Below are 23,688 nucleotides of genomic sequence, written 5' to 3' on the forward strand. Positions count from 1 at the left end.
TATTATATTAGTGACCTTTTATCCAGCAGGATTGCAAAACATGTTAAAATTTAGATGTTTCGGAAATATTTATAGATTTCACAATCTGATCCCGGATGGTATGATTTTGTTAATGGAAACTGTAAATAGTACAGAAACGTTGCAATGTTACTGTTACGACAAGGTTCGAAAACGTAATTTTTTTCACAAAAAGAAAGACTAAAAATCTTACATCAGTTTGCTTGATTTCTGATTATTTGAAAGAACTAGGCTACTCCTGTTTGGTTTGTCTTTTAATTACGTATGTTTCTCTATTTAAAGTATATAACTTTCCATTCTTTTGGGGGAAATAAAGGTCTAGTCCTCTACTTTAGTAGCCAGAAACGCTGTTACATAATATCTTATCACAACTTCATACCTGTAGCGGCCACCGGCATAGCTCATGCGGTAGCGTTTTTTCCTACTAACAAAATATACCCAGTGACATCTCCAGACTAGTAGCCCACATGATAAATCCCAGGACCCGGAGCCCCAACTTATTAAATCTTATATCTATCAAAATATGAGATTCGTTCTTCCCTCAAGCCTTCACCCTGACTTATAATTATTGTAGATGGTAGGTAGATGTATAACCAGCGAGCTAGCCTTGAGCCAAAGACGAGACCAAGGAGAATGGTTTTTTAATAAAAAAAAACTTTAATCAATTAAATGTATTTGTTGAAAATTTAAATTTTCAGAGCACCCACAGCCTATTTTCAATTCAGATACTATACTGGTGGAAATGGTCGCTATTTTGAACACTTAGAAGTAAGGTACCTGAAGGTAATTAATTTTTTATGACTGTGGTATTCCCTAAATAAAAAGTTCGTTTGTTTGCATGAACTTTGATTCTTTATTATGCATAGCCTACATAGAAAAATAATCCAAGACTTTTCTTTAAACTAGAGTGCTTTATTTTTTACATTTTGAAAAATCTTACGTTGTGCAGGTAATATGTCCATGTGAAGGCAATATGGCCAGAAGAAAGAAAATTAATTATTTTGGAAAGAAAAACATTTATTGATGATTAATGAAGTTTGGGTTGGAAATAATGGTTTTTGGCTTCAAAAAATATTCCCACAAACAATTCGTGACTAGGTCTATAAAACATTGCAATTAAAAAAAAAGTAGTGACAAAGTTAACAAACACAAAAAATATAGGATCAATGGCTATATGTGCGACAAATAAATGTATTTTGTGAGTCCAACATATTCCTCATGCATGTACGTACATACCACAAATTGCACATAGTCACATAACCATAAGCATTGAACAAGTCGTCATTTAAGTCGCTAGGCATCATGTCTAAACTCGCATTACGGAATAAGCACTCGTAGGGAAGGAATTTTCTCAAATAATTTCGACAAGTGTATAGGACCGGTGCCCATCCATCATTGTGACGAATTTGGGAAACTATGCTAGGTAGCGAAATCTGGTTTCGAAAACTGGCTATAAAGTTTGGGGGGATCATCGTGCTGATCACATGTTACCTCTATATTGATTTAATGATCGATCACATCTGCTGAGTCTTGTTGACATAAGGCTGTCGGCCTTACTTACTCTTTCAATGGTTTTCCATTGCTTTCCTAAGGGGCCAAGATAAAATGTCAGGATGTACTCTAAAAAAAACAAGCGACGAACCTACAAACTACCATTATAAATTTAGATATTTTCCGAATTAAAATCTTCACAAATTGAAGCCTTGGATTTCGCTGGTCATCTTGAGTACTTCTGAGCGAGCTTAATCAACCCAAGTGGGAATCGAACCCGCGCCCGAGCGCAACTGCTGATCGGCAAACGAGCGTCTTAGCCGACTGAGCTACGTCGGTGGCTAACATACATCCATTACTTCATGTGATTTATTAACACTTAAAGTATTAAAATACTATTAAACAGTAGACATTACAGAAACATTATGCAAAATAGCCTATAATATGTCGAAACTCAGAACTCTAATGTAAAGACGTTTATAAAGTATAATCTACTTCTGAATATGTTTAGAAGAAAATGGGATAAAAATGATCACGTAAAACAATTAAGTATTTCTCAGAAATTTAAGCAGAAGGAAAACAATATTATAGAGGACTTTTCCATTCATAGGCCTACTATGCTAAGGGTTCGTCCCTTAAAAAGACTGCTGTATTTGTACAACTTCCACTCTATTTACTGAAACTAGTGCTCAAGAAATAGATCCAATTATTTACGAAGTAAACACTATATTCGATAGTACAAATTACTCAGCTATTGGTATAGACGCGTAGACTGGAACGGCTCAGTCTGTTAACTCCGCAAGTCAGATTTGAGAACAGTGATCATCATGTGACAAATTTCACAGGACACGATTAATTGCTGGTATTTTCTAGAATGGGTTCCGAAAAAAATTGGATGAAAGTATCATTAACTCATTACACATAAAGAATAGGGTTACTAATCCTAACGCAAAAACAAATGAAAAAACTGAAGTAGCTCAGGAAAAAAAAAAAAAAATGAACGATTCGTAGAACAAAACGGAGTGCGTATGCATGAAGAACAACTATGTGAAGAATGTACATTAACTGCGAAAATTAATATAACAATTTGGATAACTAATCATGGGCTGTCGTTTTGCAAATTATTTATTAATCTGTTGTAAATTGGAATTGTAAAACTTACATAATTTCAGTATAACTAATTAAACTTATTTTGATTTTCTTGTTTTCATTAAAAATATATTATTGATACTGATTCATTATTCATTCACTAGTTTTGAGTGAAACAAACATCCCTTTTGCACTCAGTGTTTGTGAAGGTATGGTAAAGCACATTCTAGTAATTTTGAAGAATGCATAAAATCCAATAGGCCCTAGATGTGCAATTTTTTTAATGGGAGGAAGAGGAACTCAAAGCATGCTGATATAGGACAGCAATATTTTAATAATAATAATAATAATAATAATAATAATAATAATAATAATAATAATAATATTAATAATAATAATTATTTATTTTAGCTGGCAGACTTGTGAAACTTGAACTCTCACTTTGAGAGAGGAACAGAGGTTAAGGATGTTTGAGAATAAGGTGCTTAAAATATTTGGGACTAAGAGGGATGAGGTTACAGGAGAATTGAGAAAGTTACACACGCAGAACTGCACACATTGTATTCTTCACCTGACATAATTAGGAGCATTAAAAATCCAGACGTTTGAGATGGGCAGGGCATGTAGCACGTATGGGCGAATCCAGAAATGCATATAGAGTGTTAGTGGGGAGACCGAGACGTAGATGGGTGAATAATATTAAAATGGATTTGAAGGAGGTGGGATATGATTAAAGAGGCTGGATGCTCTTGTTCAGGATAGGTACCGATAACGGGCTTATGTGAGGGTGACAATGGATCTCCGGGTTCCTTAAAAGCCATAAGTAAGTAAGTAAGTTTTTTTCCAGTAGGTTATTTTACGACGCTTTATCAACATCTTCGGTTATTTGGCGTCTGAATGAGATGGTGATAATACCGGTGAAATGAGTCCGGGGTCCAGTACCGAAAGTTACCCAGCATTTGCTCATATTGAGTTGAGGGAAAACTCCGGAAAAAACCTCAACCAGGTAACTTGCTCCGACCGGGATTCGAACCCGAGCCACCTGGTTTCGCGGCCAGACGCGCTGACCGTTACTCCACAGGTGTGGACAAGTAAGTAAGCAAGTAAGTTAAGTAAAGTAAGTAAGGTAAGTAAAGTAAGTAAATCAGACTCTTCCATTCAACCAGCAAAAGTTAAGCTCTTCACTGATTGTTCGAAATGCAGTTCCCTACCATAGCTACCACAAAATAAAGGTACTGAGTGTTTTCACGCTATGTAGACTATATTCGAGTATCATTCTTTTAAATTTAATTATAGATCTTTAGGGACTGAATTCTTTGGCCCATTCTGTCATAGGTGTTTTGAGGATATGAACCAACATTAGGCATTCACAAACAGCAGAACTTAGGCTATTGTTCACATACCCGATATGGGTAACGTTCATATTGTACGGTACCACAGGACAGATACAGATACATCCAGCCACCGGCGTGACTCAGTCGGCTAAGGCGCTTGCCTGCCGGTCTGAAGTTGCTCTCGGGCGAGGGTTCGATCCCCGCTTGGGCTGATTACCTGGTTGAACTTTTTCCGAGGTTTTCCCCAACCGTAAGGTGAATGCCAGGTAATCTATGGCGAATCCTCGGTCTCATCTCGCTATCACCAATCTCATCGACGCTAAATAACCTAGTAGTTGATACAGAGTCGTTAAATAACCAACTAAAAAAATATACATGCAAACAAACGAACTTTTTATTTAGGGAATACCACATTCAGATACAAGAAGATATAGGAAGACGATTCTTATGGAAAATATGCACTTCCGGTGATCGAACCCGTATCCGTGGATTTGTAACTTACTCTTATTATCATTTTCATAAAATTGTGAAATGATCAGATATCAAACTATTGGAAACTGCAATTTTAAACGCCATCTGACACAGAAACAATGTAGGTTAATGACATCGTTGAAGGAAATTGTTGTGAAGGAGGAAGATGACTGGAAGGGGATTAAGTGAAGGAGTTTGCCATTACTGCAAATTGTTGTAATGACGAGCAGCACGCAGGTGGTTTGAGCGAACAGTTGACGGCGCACGCTGCACGCTGCACACTGCGCCACTGCCCGTCGCCGGAACCACACAGCCTGCGGCAGCTTGTCATTCACTACAGCTCCACACGTCCACCGATCATGGTAAGAACACATGTCTTCTCTCTTGGGTGGCGTCGGCTATAGTTTGTTGTGACGCCATGCGTAGGGGTTCACCCCGTCACCTAAAAACAAGACGAGAGAGTAAACGATAACTTGCATCGTCATCGTAACTTCAATAAAAATTACTTCAGGAAATGTTATGGAACTCTCGAACTCGCTAAGAATAAGTCTTTTCACTTAAAGATGTTGCAGAAAATTTTATAGAACAGTTATATTACCGGTTGTTCTGTATGGTTGTGAAACTTGGACTCTCACTTTGAGACAGGAACAGAGATTAAGAGTGTTTGAGAATAAGGTTCTTAGTATAATATCTGGGGCTAAGAGAGATGAAGTTACAGAAGAATGGAGAAAGTTACACAACGCAGAACTGCACGCATTGTATTCTTCACCTGACAAAATTAAACATTAAATCCAGACGTTTGAGATGGGCAGAGCACGTAACACGAAAGAGTGAATTCAGAAATGCATATAGATTGTTAGTCGGAAGACCTGAGAGAAAAAGATCTTTGGGGAGGCAGAGTCGTAGATGGGAAAATAAAATTAAAATGGATTTGAGGGAGGTAGGATATGATGGTAGGGACTGAATTGATCTTGCTCAGGATATGGACCGATGGCGGGCTTATGTGAGGACGGCAATGAACCTCCGGGTTCTTTAAAAAGCCATAAATAAGTAAATTGTCCTTCAGTACAAATATTCTGGTGACCAGTTCTGAATTTCGTACAACTAATGTTTCAATACAGTGTTATCTGACGTTACGCACACAAAATTTAAGACAAAGGGTAACAGTATCACAGTCCACAATGAAAGCTTGTTTTACAGCATCCCTAAGAATAACACCCAGATATTTGTTATATTTAATGCATAAATATCTGCATAAATACAAAATGGCGATCCAATACAAAATGAAAGCAAATTATTTTCTTCGTAATTTTTCGTAATCTAGAAAATGAATCGGTATGATGCCTATCGAGGAAAATGTCTTATAACATGATTCCAGATCACCAGAAGCAAATACCATATGACACAAAATTATACCTACTTATGCATAATAAAAAAACGACTCCGGAGGGGTTGGTTTAGAACATTGAGATTGCCTATTTGAAATCAGGATACTCAGCAAATTGGTGCCTCTGCGGTGGCTAAGCCTTCAGTCTGTCACGCAGGCAGTGCGAATTCTAACCCTGGGCAGGCCTGAAACGAGTAATTTGGTGAAAAGGTCGCAGTTGGAGGTTTTTTCGGGGTTCTCTCGTTCCCTACGCTAAGCGTCAACATTATTCGGTCCGATTTCCATTCTTTTATCATTCCATAGCAATCCCCAAACTCTGGCTGGCGACGCACGAATGAGCTGGCTTAGGAAAGGAACCTATATAATCAGCGAACCTCTGTGTGGTCAGCCAGTGTAGACTGTATAAGTATTAAATTAACCCTTTCTAACCCAAATTAAATTTACAAGCAATCCATGTTGAAACAAATAGCTGTATTAGGACCAAGTTACGGGAGTGGCAACATTTGAAACAAAACTATATTGATGAAAATGTATTGAAATAGAAGTTATCCAGCAAAATTTACCTTCATATGTAACACACAAGTATATAAATGCTATAAAGTTAATTATTGCCATATGGTATCTATAGGTAAGAAAGAGTTAAATTAAATTAAATTAAATTATATTATATTATATTATATTATATTATATTATATTATATTATATTATATTATATTATATTATATTATATTATATTATTTTTTATTATATTATATTATATTATATTATATTATATTATATTATATTATATTATATTATATTATATTATATTATATTATATTATATTATATTTAACGACGCTCGCAACTGCCAAGGCTATATCAGCGTCGCCAATATGCCGGAATTTGGTCCCGTAGGTCACTAAATCTAGTGACATGAGCCTGTCGCATTTAAGCACATTTAAATGCCATCGACCCGAGCCGGGATCGAATCCGCAACCTCGGGCACAGAAGGCCAGCGCTATACCGCCTGTGTACCCAGGGCGACTGTAAGCATATTAGATCTTATAGGCCGTAATGTTTGGTCATAGTGTTCCTTCCAAATACAATAGTTGACAGCAACGCTGGTGTGGGTTGGGAATGCGCTTCGACTTAGAAGTTTACTTCCATTGACGCAGCGCTAGGGTTCGCACTACCTCTTCAGAATAATAATAAATTTTGTAAACTTGGTCAGGTTTTAAGAGGTGTAACCTATTCAGTTGTCCTCCTCCTTGGTCTTGAGGTAGCGTGATGGACTCCTGATCAAGGTGGCCTGGGTTCGATTCCCGATCGTAAAATCAGAGGGATTTAATTCGGACCTCTTCATGGGGATTGGTTGTCTGTCCATTGTCTCAGTGTGTGTGGTGTCTCGCAGTGGCCCCCGGGTACCCTGACCCAGTAAACGGGGGAGTCCTGCATTGTGTGCGTGCGTTCAGTAGAGTTGTGGGTCTAGGTACAATAAACCTCAGGCTGCGGTGACGAAATTAGTAAAAAAAAAACCTATTCAGTTGTCACGGAAACATTGCTTCATTCTCGGTGCAGTACTTTTCCTATTGAATATAAGACGCGACATAAATGAAAATTAATTATTGTACAATGTGAAGAGTCAAAAGTAAAAAGTAAGAGCCAACATTATTTCGTTTATTTTTGAAATACAGTGACTTAGTTTTCGGCAGAATACAGGCCTACATAATTATGAACCAATTTCTAATCAGAAGGTTAACTTCTTTCGTTAAGGAAGCAAGAAATTCATAATTCAAGGACATAGTTTGCGTATGACATCACATTATGTATATTGCTTCTGGCTTAGTCACTTCTAGTCAGAGAGGTACCTCAATTATATTCGTTAATGAGGGCGGCAGCCTTGACCTGCTCGTTCTGGGAGGAGGAACACAAAATAAAATGCCGTAATAAATAAGATTAATGTTACAAAGAGCATGTAAATTTTCCACCAGCTGACGTGCAGTTGAAAGTTCTTAATATATTTTTATTACATCGCATATGATGGCTCATCAAAGGCAATACTAAGGTAAAGCATAAGGCAAGTAAGTAAGCTATAAACCGTTATCAAAATTATACAATACGTAAGGATTACATTTCCTACCGCAACGTAAGTTCAGCATGTTTAACTATCAATCAAACGCACCCGTGATTGATTCCTTGCAGCAAACGAAGAAGAGACTTAACATTATTCGAGATGCTGAAACTTTTATTTCCTCAAATATTTCGAAATCGAGTTTTCTATAACAAAAGCTGAAAGTAGTCAGTCTTTATAGCATTTTTTTTTAACTTTTATTGAAAACTATATGAATTCAATTATAGTCTATTGTTAGAACGTCAAAAAATAGTTTCTTATAACTGAGCTTCGATCAGTTCATCCGGATCTGATGGTCGTCGTTTGGACCCGATATAAATGGTGGAGTCCACACCTGTGAAGTAAGGGTTAGCGCCTCTAGCCGCGAAACCAGGTGGCTCGGATTCGATTCCCGGTCGGGGGAAGTTACCTGGTTGAGGTTTTTTCCGGGATTTTACCTCAACCCAATATGAGCAAATGCTGGGTAACTTTCGGTGCTGGATCCCGAACTCATTTCACCGGTATTATCACCTTCATCTCATTCAGACGCTAAATAACCTAAGATGTTGAAAAAGCGTCGTAAAATAACCTACTAAAATAAAAAATAAATGGTGGACGTGGCGACATACTGTGACCGTAGAAACACCAAGACTTCCCGACAGTTCACTGTTACTAGAGAGTGACTGCTCTTCCAGTTTGGTGGATACAGTCTCATTCTTCATAAAAGGTGGTCTTCCTGAGCTAGGTTTATATTCAAGGCTTATGATTCCATTATTGACTCGCTCAAACGAGTGACTTTATACTACTGACCGTCCTTCTCACCTTCCGATTATTCACATTTATTTCGTGATCTTCTGATTTTTCACTCTTACCTATTTTTTTTTTCAAAATAAATGCAGACGCATTGGAATTTCAATTATGCGTATTATGTCTTATTCTCAATAGTTTCCGAAAAACAGCTGTTTGAAAACAACAGGCATGATTCTCCTTTACTTCCTCCGCATAATTGCGAACATTGATGCAGACGCAACCAAAACGACGTTAGATTGTACTATTGCCTTGTCAAGTTGGCCACTTCCATGTGGGAAAATGTCACCAGAATACTTGAATGATATTCCTTTGGTAACACGGCTGGCATGTGCTTTCAAAATGGGGCCCCATTATATTCCAGCCGGCCAGTAATTCAGTATCTCAATGAAACCTATCATGGGCGTTTGATCGGTCACGGTGGTGTCATTTCTTGGCCACTGAGGTCACCCGACCTTACACCATTAGGTTATTGTTTGTAGGGTTGGTTAAAGAGAGAAGTCTACAAACGCAAAGTGGAAATAAGGGAGAAATTGCTTACCCGCATTTTAAATGCTTGTTATCACATTAAGGAATGTCCAAGCTCAAATTAGCAACACAGCATCGGAGTACACGAGCTGTAAAGTGCTTCGACATTGACGGTGGAATTTTTGAAGGTATTGTACAAGGTGAGCCAATGAAACGGGCGATTTTAAAACTTTAATAATTACTGCACTGATTACTTTGAAACGAAATCTCCACTTTACATTTAATGTAGTCTATACACAATAGCATTTACTTGTACTGTACCTCCTGAAATTCTTATTTTCTGAACACTACAGTTGGCCTCGGTAGCGCAGTTGGTATAGCGCTGGTTTTCTGTGCTCGAGGTTGCGGGTTCGACCCCGGCTCAGGTCGATGGCATATAAGTGTGCTTAAATGCGACAGGCTCATGTCAGTAGATTTACTGGCATGTAAAAGAATTCCTGCGTGACAAAATTTCGGCACACCGAAGACGCTGATATAACGTCGGCAGTTGCGAGCGTCGTTAAATTAACCATAATTTTAAAAAAATTGAACAATATATCCCGCAGTTGGGACCCATTTCGTTGTACACATTCTTCAAGTCTAAGTCTAGCCGTGTGATAGGTCGCATCTTTCTGTTGAAACCACGTGTCTCTATTAATGAGAGGATTTTGGAAAGTTTTGGAGACAAAATTTCTTGAATCATTCGGACATATCGCTGTGATGTTACAGTTTCATTATCGTCCTCAAAGAAATAAGGACCGATGATTCCAAATGACGCTATTGCACACCAAACTGTGACTTTGACACTGTGTAATGGTTCCTCATGCATTTCATAAGGGTTAGTCGTGATCATTATCGAAACTTTTGTTTATTGGCATATCCAGAGAGATGAAAATGAGCTTCATCATTCATCAGTATATTTGGACAATGTCTTCTTTAACATTTAGATCCAAGAAGTGTTGGCAAAAAGTCTTGCGGTTTACTTTATCAGCATCTTTTAATGTCTGCACTACTTGAATTTTGTATAGATGCATATATAAGTCCTTATGAAGAATTCTTCGTATACTGCTGTTTGACAAGCCAAGTGAAATTGCATGACGACGGGCAGAACGTTTAGGACTACGGATCATAGCAATTCTTACGGCGTTGATGTTTTCCGGGGTACATACAGATCCTTGTTTACCTGGAGACTTCTTCTTTAACGCAGAACCAGTTACTTCAAAGTTCTAAATCCAGATTTTTATTGCATAGGCTGATGGTATCGGATCATTGCGATGAATATTGTAATGACGTCGAAATAGCCGTTGTGCAGTAATGAAACTATTATTATTTTTGTAATACGCCTTAGTAGCAAAAGCACCTTGTTCACCTGTCCAACGACCCTTTATAAACAAATGCTATCGAATGAAGAATTGATTGCTGCATGTAACAATTAAAATATCCGACAACAGCCGAAAAGACACGAATCTGAATATCGCCCGTTTCATTGACTCACTTTGTATAAAGAGAAGTAGACAAGTCAACACAAAATACAGGTAACGATCTGTTAATTTACTATCACATGCAATGTTTTCGTTCCTCATGGTTTCGGTTGGATTTTTCCAAAACCGTTGAAAATAAGACATTTCTTTACATATTGTTTTTTTCCATAGAATAGCCCATACTATCATCCCTCAAATGGACCTTTCCTCCTGAATCACGCTATAAGTATACAGCAAATAACAGTTAAATGCTTCTTGAAATGTGTTTCAAAACAATACAATAGATATAAAGAAACACAAAAACAAAAAGTAGAACATTTATAGCACTGCCTGCTGGATCGCATTACATGGCTGCGTAAACTGCTTGCTCAAACAAAGTTATTTTGTCGCTAGGTGACAGAAAGTGCACACCGCTATTACTGATAAGTTACAACGTTAACAACGATGTGCACTACCTGCTACATTGCGGCTGCGTTAATTGAGGAGGCACTGTAAGCAGCCATAGGATGCGATCCAGCAGGCAGTTATTTATAGCAAAAATACTTTTGAGATGACCTAGTATTGGCGAAATAAGAAATTGGAGAAAGTAAAAAAAATATATATCTCGTGAATTAGTGAAATTGTCGCAAACTTAGAAGTCGAATGTGTAACTGTAACATTTGTACTCTTTACGTTTATGTTTAGTTTCACGGTCTCTTGAACACAAAATTTTCTCGTATTACTTCATAAGACATTCCTGACAACTAGCTTCCAATTGTAGCAAACTTTCTCCTCTTAATCATTCCTCTATTATAGAAAATTACTTCAAAAGACATTGACATACAAATATGTCTACACATTATTGTTTTATCTCGGTAATATGTGTAAAGCTCATGAATGACATCAGCTTAAATTTTAGGACTCCGGTAAGGAAACAGTTGATGTTAAGAAAGTGTTTCCACATATATTCTGTAATGGAGGAGTTATTTTACCAGTTGTGTTGTAAACATTGTTATACTGTTCAGTTATTATAATGGACAGTAATTTCAAGGTTTGAAGGTACCTGTAAACGAATTACTTTGTACAATTAATCTGTAGGAGTGGAAGTAGGAAAATGAAGACTTCTGCAACTATTCTATGAATACTATGTTTTTCTGTAGATGAAATCGAAAAATGTACTCCATCCATAAACAATTTATGAACGAGTTCGGAAGATTGCAAGCTTGGAGAATACAATTAGGATTCTTCGAAAAGAAGCATGTGACTTCTTTATACATAAGTGAAGCTTTTATACACTCAGGGAACATTCTTCGCAACATTCGTCAATGAAATCTTATTTGTGTGTGTGCGTTGCGTGCGTGTGTATAATATATGTAAATAGACCTATGTGTGTAATGTATGTTAGAGGGACACTACGACCTAAAAGGTCTTTTACGCTCCCCCTCCAGCTAGGGCATTTCTGACCCACGCCGAGTGACTAAACTGAGATGCGCTGATTTTTAGGTTTCGAACATGCAACCCCTTTTGTTCCTAGACCAGCTTCGGGGAGCCGAGATACAGTAAAACCTGTATTAAACGACCACTGCTGGTTCCATGAAAAATTGGTCTTTCAGAGGGGTGGTCTCTCAATAAGGGGAGTTTTTTTACACAAATAATTGGTTAAAACGTTTTTGTTTTAATCAAATAAAAACATGGGGAATATTACTAAGAATAAAAGCTTGAGATATGAACTTTATTTCTTATTTTACGTTATTTTTACAATTTTCTCCTTTGATTCATTACATACTCCACTTCACTAAATCATAATTGAACTCTACTTAATTGTTTTAAATTTTGTTTTTACAGTCTAATTTTCAAAACTATCCTTTAACATGTTAAAAAATTCATTTATAGGCCTATGTACTTCATTCAGACAGTCTTTCAGTGTGCCGATTGTTGAATTAGCTCAATATTACATAAGGCTTCTTCGTCATCGGTGGGTTGATCACCGGATTTGTCTAATAGGTAGAGGAAGAAAAAAAATATTATACTGTAATTAACAAGTAACGATTTGATTTTTCTTGCACTAAACGAAAAGTAAAACTGTCATACGGCATGAGAAATCTTACCTTCCAAGAAATAGCAGTGCAAATAACCCTTTACCATAACTCGGAAGCCGTTTGCAAGTGGTCATTGTACCTTTTTCCTAGCAATACCCAACATTCCTTAAGGGATTAAGGTCAGAGATGGGCATTCAACGTGAGTACGGTACCATTTAACAACTTTGCGAAATATCATATTAACTTCTAGTACTGCAACAAATTTCTTGGAATTTATTTAGGCTACAGTAATGTAATAAAATACTAAATTGTAAATTTTTAAACTACAGTATGGTTTTTAAAAGGGGTAAAATTAAGAAAATGGCTATTCAGTCACTGGTCGGTGGTCGGAGAGAGAGGTGGTCTCTTAAAAGGGGTGTGATTTACATTGGTTTTATGGATGTTTTATTCCGTTCTTTAAAAAGTCGGTCTTTAGGAGGAGTGGCCTCTCAATAGGAGTGGTCTTTCAGACAGGTTTTACTGTAATTGGAAACCTCCAGTTGAAGAAAACTGATGAGCAACAACTGTAGAAATTCATGACACTGGCCATGCAGCACCGTTATACCGTCTGGAAGTTACGCTGTTGACGACGAGATGGCTAGTGACAAAAATGGGTTGTACGTAAATTCAAATGTGCCTGGAACAGCTGAACAGTATTGTCATAATTTTAACTCTACAAATGTTATGTATTGGGCAAGTCCGTGGTCCATTCAACACAGCGGTTTCCTTCGTCTACTCCGATTCCCCTGTGACATGTCAACAGTTCTCCATCATAATTCATTATGGGTGTAATATACATTCACAGCCTGTGGTGCATTTTGGATAGTCTTTGATCTAAGTGGTCAAAGTTTTTCGGCAGTAGTGACATGTAAGTCTATGAGCTACGCTCGTAGTGTCGGGGTGAATAACGGCAAATTAAAGGTTCCTGCCAATGCACAAAGAAATTTACAGACATTCTCAGAACCCTAGTTCCACTGTCATTTTTTTATCCATCGCTTTCCATCATGTTTTAACCTGAATTCAGAAATAAGAATAGCAACCTTTACATCGGCGAAGATGAGTATGCAATGGTATAATAAAATAACTGGAGCAGTCTATATTGTTACAGAATGTACACCGATTCTTGTTTTGTTAATGTGCTCGAACATGATTGCAATTTAATTACGACAGAGCAGTACAGACCAAGAAAAAAATGTTCTCAGTAAGCATGCGCAGTGTGTTATAACTGAAACTTGGAAAATTCCGGTGGCCCAAATTTTGTTTCTGGGTCTGTACATGTTATGCATTAATTTTATTATTCATATCTTTGTGATTTTCGCTTATGGGTCATGATAACATTTCAGGTCATAAATTCAAGGAAGTCGGTTGATTCATACTACGGAAGTGAGACAATTATTTCTCTTCCACAGAAACAGCTTGTACGAATATGTCCTTGTGTTTGTGTTTATTCTTTATTGTCTTAAATGCTGATCTTGAATCTAGATCATTAGCTGACAAAGGAGTTTTGTTATCTCAAACTTGGGGTCGTAGTGCCATATAGAGAGGCTCACGAAATAAAAATAAATCAGCATGTACAAACGAAACAAAACACATTATCTGAGAAAAGTGAACACATGAATTAAAACAGAACTATTAGTCACGCAATTGTTAAAACACATTTATTAACAAACTCAGTCCAAAGTGTACTTTTTAAGTAATGTATGCGTTTCTTTTTAATTTTTAAGCTTGTCCATACGTGGATTCACTTTAGAAAAAACAAAAACATTTTCAATCGGTAATAGTCTATTCTTGTCTGTAGTTTCCAATGCTATCATAGACCGAAAATCCTTTTCAGGTGGCGGTATGGATTAAAATTTTCAAGGCTTCCCTGACTAAATGTCTGTATTCATTTCGACAAAACTTACCTAATTCTTCCAATGTAAAATTTAGTTTTAATGTTTTATCATCTGATACAGTGGTTTGCATGAAAAGGATTAAGTACCTATCTCTAGTTCCTCATGAAAGTTATTGTTATTAAGTTTTGGCAGGAAGGTCGCGAAGTAACAGTTTTATTCTTTTGCCTTTTGCTGGTTCGCGTAGCAAAAAAGCTAGAGAAAACTCTGTTTGTCACCGTCAAGAATGATACAAGATCCTCACAGCAGTCAGGATGAAATGGAGTAAAGTACGTAATTCTTTAATGTAGATGATGATTTACATTCGTGAATATATTTGTCAGATAACTATGCCCCTTTTCATGCAACTTAGTTCATGGAGGGCGTGGCTTTTTAGCCACCCAGAACAACACGAGCTATTCGCGCTTTTGCAACGTTGCCTAGTTGCATTGTTAAACTCAGTCGCTGTTAGTGGTAGTAATTTAAATATTACATGCCCCCAGATAAAGTATTGTAGCCACGGAGATGAGACATATTAGAGAAGTTGCTTCAAAAGCATTATAACTGATACAAAACAATAATAATATTGTATTCTTTGGTGTTACAGGATGGATACATATTCCTGTTTTTGGTGATATTCTGGAGTGCACTTGCATATGGACAAGAAGACTTAACCTCTGCTGCCACTGTACGGCCTTCTACAAGACCAGATGTCTCCACCATATTATTGCCAGAATCGAGTAGCACAGTTGCATCAACAAGCGGCGATGCAGTTACGCAACAGTCAACAGTTTTTGATGAAAACAATATCCCAGAATTAACGACACAAGAAACGGAAACCGTTGTCACAAACGCCACTGTTCAGGACAAAATTGCAGACAATTCAAACAGAGAGTCAGTTAACGGAACAAGTTCTGCAGTGCAGATGAGGAGTTTGCTAGGATCTGGAGAAATCATAAATTCAAATACAGTTCAAGGAATAGAGTTAGTAACAAAAGCGCAAGATTTAATTCCCAAAGAAGACAAAGTTGAGTTCTTTACTCTTCATATTTTACCGGAAGAAGTAACAGAAAATCCAAAAGCAAATGACAGTGCTTTGGTTGAACCGACCACACCACCATCTTCAGTCCCTTGTGATACTGAGCCAGGATTTTTCAAACCGCAGTATCCTATGTATTATTGTACAAAACCAGGACATTTTCCAGCGCCCCCAAGTTGTGACGAGTACCATGTTTGTCGACTGATCGGAATCTGGCTGATACACTTCAAGGAGACTTGCCATTACGGCTTTGAATTCAGTTATAAATACAAATTCTGCGTCCCCGTCTATTTGTCTGATTGTAGGTCAGTTTCGTATCCTACAGATTCTGGTACAAATAACAATCAAACTAGCACAGAGGATGACAGTAGTTCAATCGAGTACATTGATGATAGTAGAGAAACTGGTGTCAGCGATGAAAGCGAAATTCTTCCAAGAAGTATGTGGATTCCTCTTATACAAAAATTGATGAGAATGTTATAAATACAAAATAAAAATTGCGTTATAAATAAGTGCTTCCTTTTTAATCCACATAAGACTTTGAAAAATTATTTAATTGCATAACTTGCGCTTGATGAGAGTTCTGATTGACCATCATCCTTAACTTCACGGTGTAGGTCATTGGGTCTTCGCATCATCAAAGGTTATGATGGTTTAAAATTGGCCAATCCATCTCTTCCTTGGTCGTTCAACACTTCACCTTGTATTTAGTTTATATTGATATAGTATTTTTGGTAAACATGTTGGTTTCTTTCTAAGTACATAACTTCATCATCTTTATGCATAATTTCTATTTTCTTTATAGAAGACAAGGTTTACTTAACTCTTCTTCTCTAATAGGTATACATACGTTTAATTTATCTGCAGCAGACTGATTCATGCTGCTGGTCTAAGGAGATTCACTTCAGTGGCTCCTATTCCTTTTTGTATTTTGATGTGAGGAGTTCATGTTTCTGAACCGTAATTCTGGTACAGCTGGAAAAAATAATATTTATTGTTTACTCAATTGTCCGAAGAGAAGTTGGGACCTCATAAGTGACACCAATGAAGCATAACTTATGAGGCAACTAAGGAGGAGATAATGGGGTAAGGCGACCATACATCGCTGACTAATAATGTACAGCCTTAGAAAAACGTTTTGTCGCACAGATACTTTTTAAGTCCCAGAAATGAGGCAGTGCGCATGATCAGAGGACGTGCGATCTGGTTCACAAGAGAAGGATTAGTTGATTTAATAAAATTAGATCTGTTTCGTTGTATGTCTGATCATGCGCACTGCCTATTTTCTGGGACTTAGGGTATAAATTATCTTGCGACAAAACATTTTTCTAAGACTGTACATATTTCACTAATCAGATTGAAGATCTGTACAAACAATTGTTGTTCCTCTGACACATATCGTCAAATGATAAGAGATGTACACATATCAGCCGTATGTCAGTCAGAGGTATAGAGAAATAATTATAATGATATACATCATTAACTACCAGGAAGCTGGAAAGAGCATCTGTTAAGAATGCCACGTTACAGATTCCCATAGTAAGCATTGCTCTATAAACCCAAAGATAAAAGGGACTGAAGATGAGCTCGATGTACATTAGATGGAATGATCACAGGACTAACATTCTTTTGTTTTCGATTCATTTTATAGCATTTAATTATTAAAAGTATGATAAAAGTTTAAATAATAAAATACTTTAAAAATTTCAATGTGTTAAAATAGTTAAAAAGGTATATTGCAATTTAAATATTGTAGCACAATGTAGTTTTAGATTGTTATAATTTTCAGAGTTGTTTATCATAAGCTTATTTTAAATAGACTAATATTCTAACAAAACAGTTTTATACACAAAACAGTTTTATAGACAAATCCTCGGAACAGGTCATATGGCACATGCCATGCATAGGATAAGAAAAAAAGAAAATCACTATTGGTGCATTATTCTAAAAGAACTTCTATATAGTTTAGGCTTATATGCTTACTTTTTGTACGGTAATGCTCTTTTTATTGATATTGTTATTGTTCCTAATAATTTTCGATATTTTGGAAATTTTGTGTCAACATCACTATTGTGTTCATATGAAATTACATCCAAGGTAGTTAAAACTGTTTACCTGCTCTATTGGTTTGTTATTACATACTATCATTGCTCTTACAGTCATATTTCTTTTGAAACCCATAAATTTCGTCTCTATTTTGCTTAATATGTCAAAAATAAATTGAGTAATTCAGGTTATTTTTAATAATTTACTAAAAAGCCTGACTTTAATTCAGAATCTAAGATACAACATTTTTCAACGATATTCAACTGTTTTTAACGTTATAAGTTACATCAAAGAATTGTTTAAGATGCTATTATTATTAAAATTGCTACTTGCAATACAAGTCTACGAGCAAGGAAACCTTTCGCCGCATCAAGTTCGAAATCCCCATTTGAAAGACAAAATCTTCCTGAAACAAGAACCTCTACAAACAGTAAACCAGGCCAAATACCTCGGTCTGACCCTACAGACCACAACAAATTCATTCAGGGTACACACCAAGCAAAGATCTACAGCAGCCACAAAAGCCATTCATGACATCAAAGAACTAACCAAGCTATCTCTCAAAACAGCGATGATCATCTTCCACACCAAGATAGTCCCCATACTTACATACGGACTAGATCTAACGTGGGACAAACTGCGCACGAAAGACCTCCATACCCTAGAGAACGTCAAGGCTCGCTTCTTGAAGGCTGCACTAGGAGTATCAAAACACACTCTATCCAGGCTGGTGTACGTGCTCGCCCACGAGACCTTCTTGATAGAAGAACTCAGAACAAAACTCGATCTGCCCTCCACTTCCAACTGGAAGAAAGCTCTAGACGAGAGGATAAGGAAGAGGGAAGACATCTGGGAGGATTTCTACACAACGGAGGCCATGATAAACCGGACCTGGACAGACACGAACCAGAAGCTCCGCCACTTCGTGACATCGCTGGCGGTTCATGGATACCACCACAAGATATGCAGAATTCAGTGTTTCCACGAACCGGACGACAACTGTGTGTGTGTCCTATGCAACAAGACATGTGATAGATACCATATCCTAGTCTGTGGGAATCGGCAGTTATCAGTCATTAACTTTGTTCAATCCAAGTGACTTTCATTTATGCACAATTTGTGCGCTTTATTATTATTATTATTATTATTATTATTATTATTATTATTATTATTATTATTAAATCCCCATTTGATAATTTGTTCTCCGGCAAATACTGCGAATTGAAAGTTGCATACGGAAATGTAACTACTGGTACAAACGTACAAACAATAAAAGCGCGTTTACACCCACTTTGTTGTCTACAAAGTTATGAACATTTAATTTTGCTTGAGGCTCAGAGTTTGTCTTTTTAGTTTCTGTATTCCATTTCTTTATTACTACTTAGGCTTATATTCCAGTATGGAATGGAATCGAGAAAGTGTAGTTACTTTAATAGAAATGTGCAGACAACGGCCGGTTTTATGGGATATTAAGTGTGACGACTGTAAAAATAGAAACAAGAAACATGATACATGGCAAATTTCAGAACCGTTAAGTATGGAGAGAGTTGAGACAGAAAGAATAAAAGCTGTAACAGCACAGTTTTACCGTAAATTAAAAATGGAAACACAGACACCATCAGAAAGGGGAACTGAAGTTTATTCCTCAGAATGGTTCAAAATTATAGCACATATGTATATTCCTTTCTCTGCATTCTGAACTCAACTACATTCTGATAAGAAGGTTGACTTGGTTTAAACACCTTGTTAAAGAAAAGTGTAAATTTTTCTTTTTCAGATACGCCTACTTATGATTAAAAAAAAACTTACTTTATGCTCTCAACAATGTTACGCCGATGTAATTGCAGCTTAAAACAAAGAGTTTGAAATATGTCGTAAACTATGTATTTTTATTAGGCCTACATAAAAATAACCTGTTTGTTGCGACAGAGATCTGTGTAATTTAAAAACTGGATTATAGTCTGCTGTGACCTTTGTGTTGTACAGGGACATTATTTTATTTTTACTAACATTTCTAACATTAACCTGGTTATACCTTTGGATTAACGGTTGAGAACCGGAAACACCGTTTGCTACCCCCTTCCACGACTGGAGTTCGATGATATTGGTGTAAAATATAAACAAATCACTTTACTAGGTATAGGAGGGAAGAAAAGTAGTTCATCCATTTACGTAAAGTAGGAAATATCGCGATTTTGAGTTTGATCATTTTCATTATGTTTTTATTTAATCAAAATACAGTACTGTATTAATAATAAGTGTTTTTACTCACGAACTGAACTATCCATTCGGACGTATTCATTATGCAGTGTATATTATACTGTCTACAGCACATTAGCGTACAAGTTAGAGAATGAAGGTATTCTGAAAAATAATCATAATATAGATATTTAAACACATTTTTGAAAATGGTGGCCGTTCATTTCGATACAGGCTTCAGTTCTTTTGTACATATTATCGCACTATAGACTATTGTACCTAATTCCAATTAGCAGTTTCGTCCTTCGTACTAGTAACTCATGTTGAAATAATTCTGTACCTACTCTATAAAGAGTACCTTAAGTACTTCTGCCCGATCCGAAAAGATAAAATTACTGAGACATAGTATCTACTGTCCGTCCAAATGGTTTTGTCGCAGGGTTGTAGAAAGGGGGGAAATCACGTGATAGTTATTTACTCAATGAGGCCCTTTTATTTAAGTTATTTTAAAGAGTTGTATAATATTACGTAAACGTCCAATACCTAACAGAAATTAATGTTTTCAGAAAAGAGCTAAGATAGCCCAGCCACTAACTTTTACAGAAGGGCGAGCAGAAGCGGGTGAGGGAAACCGGGATGCGACCTAGGCAAACGGACGACAGCACCTGTGCGAAAATATGATTCAATATCGAAAGCTCTTTCGTCACTGGAAAACGCGAACACACAGTATTTCTGGAACGTACTATACTCACTAGCTCAGTACTGTTTACTATGACCGTAAGGCGACTTTGACTGCCTACGCGGCCTTGGTTCTGTGTGGAGGTCGATTGGAAGGTTACTAGTAGAAGGGGTGGGAGTGAAGTACATTAAAAAACTCAGGTACAATAAAAATAGAAGTAAAAATAAAATGATGTCCTTGTACTGTCTTCCAACACTTGTGAAAGATTTCCTTTACTTCCTGTCTAGAAATTCAGTGCGATTAAGATCAAAGATAGAACGTCTATTTGTGGAGGTTGCGGCGAACAAAACCTGTCATTTCCACCCAAAACAAAAAATGAGTTCTTTTACGGTCTCGGTATGTTTAGAGAAGCATATTCCTGAATATGTTACTATTTTTATTCTAAGTCGGTCATTTCCATGAGAAACAGTATGATAAAATGAGTATTTTCAATCAAAACCGGATAATTCCATATCATAATAAAGCCAGTATTTTCATTGTCTGTCTTGTATCAAAAACTGACATTTCCAACACTCTTTATGTGTTGCAATTATTAATCCATTCAACATCGGTCATTTCCATTTCTGTGAGCAAGAGTGATAATATCTCATTTCTAATTGAAATTATTAATACATTCATTTATCCATGACACAGTAGAAGGAAAGTGTAGGATATCTAGGGAGAAAAACCTTTAATTCATATTTTCATTTCTTGCTATGTGCATTCACATAGCTGAGAAAATGTATTTTAATTGAAATCATTGCAAAAGTGTTACAGTACGGGTGATTATGTAGTAAGCACCGACCAGGCCACTATCTTCCCACAGTAAAGTTCCTGGGCACATATTTCAACGTTAGAGTATAAAGAGACTGACAATATGCTAGTCATAAGAAAATTTTCAAAATTTAATTAATATGTATGTATATATTTGGTAATGTAAACCAATGTGCTCTGGATTCCTATTGCTAGAAGATTGCCTGGCCGAAGCTTACTTCATAATTACTATGTTATGTAATGTTCGTTACTCCATGATACAGTTGATGTAAGTAACGTGTTTGTTTTACTGTTATAATTAATGTCAAATATATTTTTTTCGAACAAAAGTGAATATTTTCCTCACATTTTTAAACTAAACCGGATATTTCCAAAATATTGTTGTCTATAAATTCACAGAAAATAACTAAAAATCATGATTATTGACACCATTAGAACAACGGATTTAACAAACACGACACATAAAATTATCGTTACTTTGGGGTAAAGTGATGACTCGATTCAATTTCTTCTACTTCCAGAAAAAAAAAATACAATTTTGGAAATGACCAGTTTTGTTCGCAACCTCCACATATTGTGTACAGGCCTGGTAATTAATAAGGGTGAAGGATCAGGCAGGGCCGCAGTCGGAAGAACCTACAAAACTGCTAATTCAGTGCAGATTTCAAGATAATTTTGAAACTGTTTTTGTGTCTTGGAGTTCGCATTGACATGTAATTTTGTGTTTATCGAATACTTTGCAGTACCTGTAGGCCTATGTGTACGACTTTTCAAAGATTTCATACTGATATACTTTTATTTCCTTTGTCAGTGTTAATCATGAAAACTGGATGAGAATTTAAGGAAAACCTGGATTGAGGAGAGGTTAAATGAGACTTCTAACAGGTCACTAAAGCCTGATAAATGCAACAAGCAGAAGGTGCTACTGAGAAATGATCGTGCGCAGAATACTTGCAGCCTTGTTTACACATAAAGTACTTTGGTTCCTTTGGCAACGATCACTTAGCCTTCCTCTTTACTGTTATTGCTATTATTATTATTATTATTATTATTATTATTATTATTATTATTATGTCGAGTGATGAAAGAATGTTATGTTGAAGATCTGCGACTTAAATTTTAATATTCACTGTACTGCTGTATGCCAGAATTACATGTTATAAAATATTGTCAAGTTATTGTAATTTGTATGCTGTTTAGAAAACTATTTTGACAATCTCTAAGAAAGATGTCTTAACGAAATGAATAAAGCAGTTAATTCATTAAAGTATAATTTCTTACCAGTTTTGTATTGTGAGTGGAAGAAAGTATCGAAAGTAAAAATTATATTTTAAAATAATTTAACTTTATTTCTTTAAATTAAACCCTAGAGTGCTATGCATAGACATTTCGCTAGCCCGCGCTACGAGCATGCTAAACCAGCCCCGGCTATCGAGTGATTACTTGTATAGGAATCACATCCCACATCCCACATCCCACATCCCACATCCCACATCCCACATCATATATCACATCATATGATATCATATATCATATATCACATCATATGATATCATATAACATGTACCATATCATATATCATATCATATCATATCATATCATATCATATCATATCATATCATATCATATCATATCATATCGCTAACACTGGTTTATGAATACGAAAACCGCTAGTTCTCTGACCATCCACCGGAAGCCCGCGCTAAGAATATGGCCCTAAAAGCTTTTTTACTGTACATTTCCGTCACCTTACATGACAAAATTGGAGCAGACTTTATCTGTACACTATGTTTGCACATGAAGTGTTTGTTCAAAGAATGATCCAACTTGTAATTTAAAATTTTTACAGAGGGAACAAAAAACTGAATATTTCAGTAACAAATACCGACACAAAGTTAATTCTCTAACATTATATATTTAAGAAAATATATAATTTTATTCTTTTTGTGACTCATTGAAAAGGGTTTAATTGTAATTTGAAAATAACAGAATTGATACCCTTCTTCTACAATACTACTATTTTAGAAACAAAATTTCTCTTAAATTTTTACTTTATTAATATAATTTGAACACAAATCAAATTCTAATCTATTACATTAAGTAAATTAAAAATAGATGAGACGTCATACTAAGTAAACTGAAACTCCAAACTACAAAATGTAGCCTATCATATTGTGAACATACTGAGTTATATTAATGAAGTAATAGTCTTATGAATCGGAGTTGACAAAAGAAGAGCCAACTGTAAATAACTGGGCCATTCTTCTACAAACTGAAATACGCAAAATAATTGTTACAATAAGATCCC

At 36.2% G+C, this 23,688-nt stretch overlaps 1 protein-coding gene across 1 annotated transcript; it reads left to right on the forward strand.

Moving 5' to 3' along the window:
- The first annotated feature begins 4,657 nt into the window (after window positions 1-4,657).
- Window positions 4,658-22,690, forward strand: LOC138694682 (uncharacterized). The gene is made up of 2 exons (XM_069818660.1): window positions 4,658-4,765; window positions 15,212-22,690. The coding sequence occupies exons 1-2, from the start codon at window positions 4,763-4,765 to the stop codon at window positions 16,124-16,126; spliced, it is 918 nt and encodes a 305-aa protein (XP_069674761.1). The 5' UTR covers window positions 4,658-4,762; the 3' UTR covers window positions 16,127-22,690.
- The last annotated feature ends 998 nt before the right edge of the window (window positions 22,691-23,688 follow it).

This window comes from Periplaneta americana, chromosome 2, assembly GCF_040183065.1.
Source record: "Periplaneta americana isolate PAMFEO1 chromosome 2, P.americana_PAMFEO1_priV1, whole genome shotgun sequence".
Taxonomy (NCBI): Eukaryota; Metazoa; Arthropoda; class Insecta; order Blattodea; family Blattidae; genus Periplaneta; species Periplaneta americana.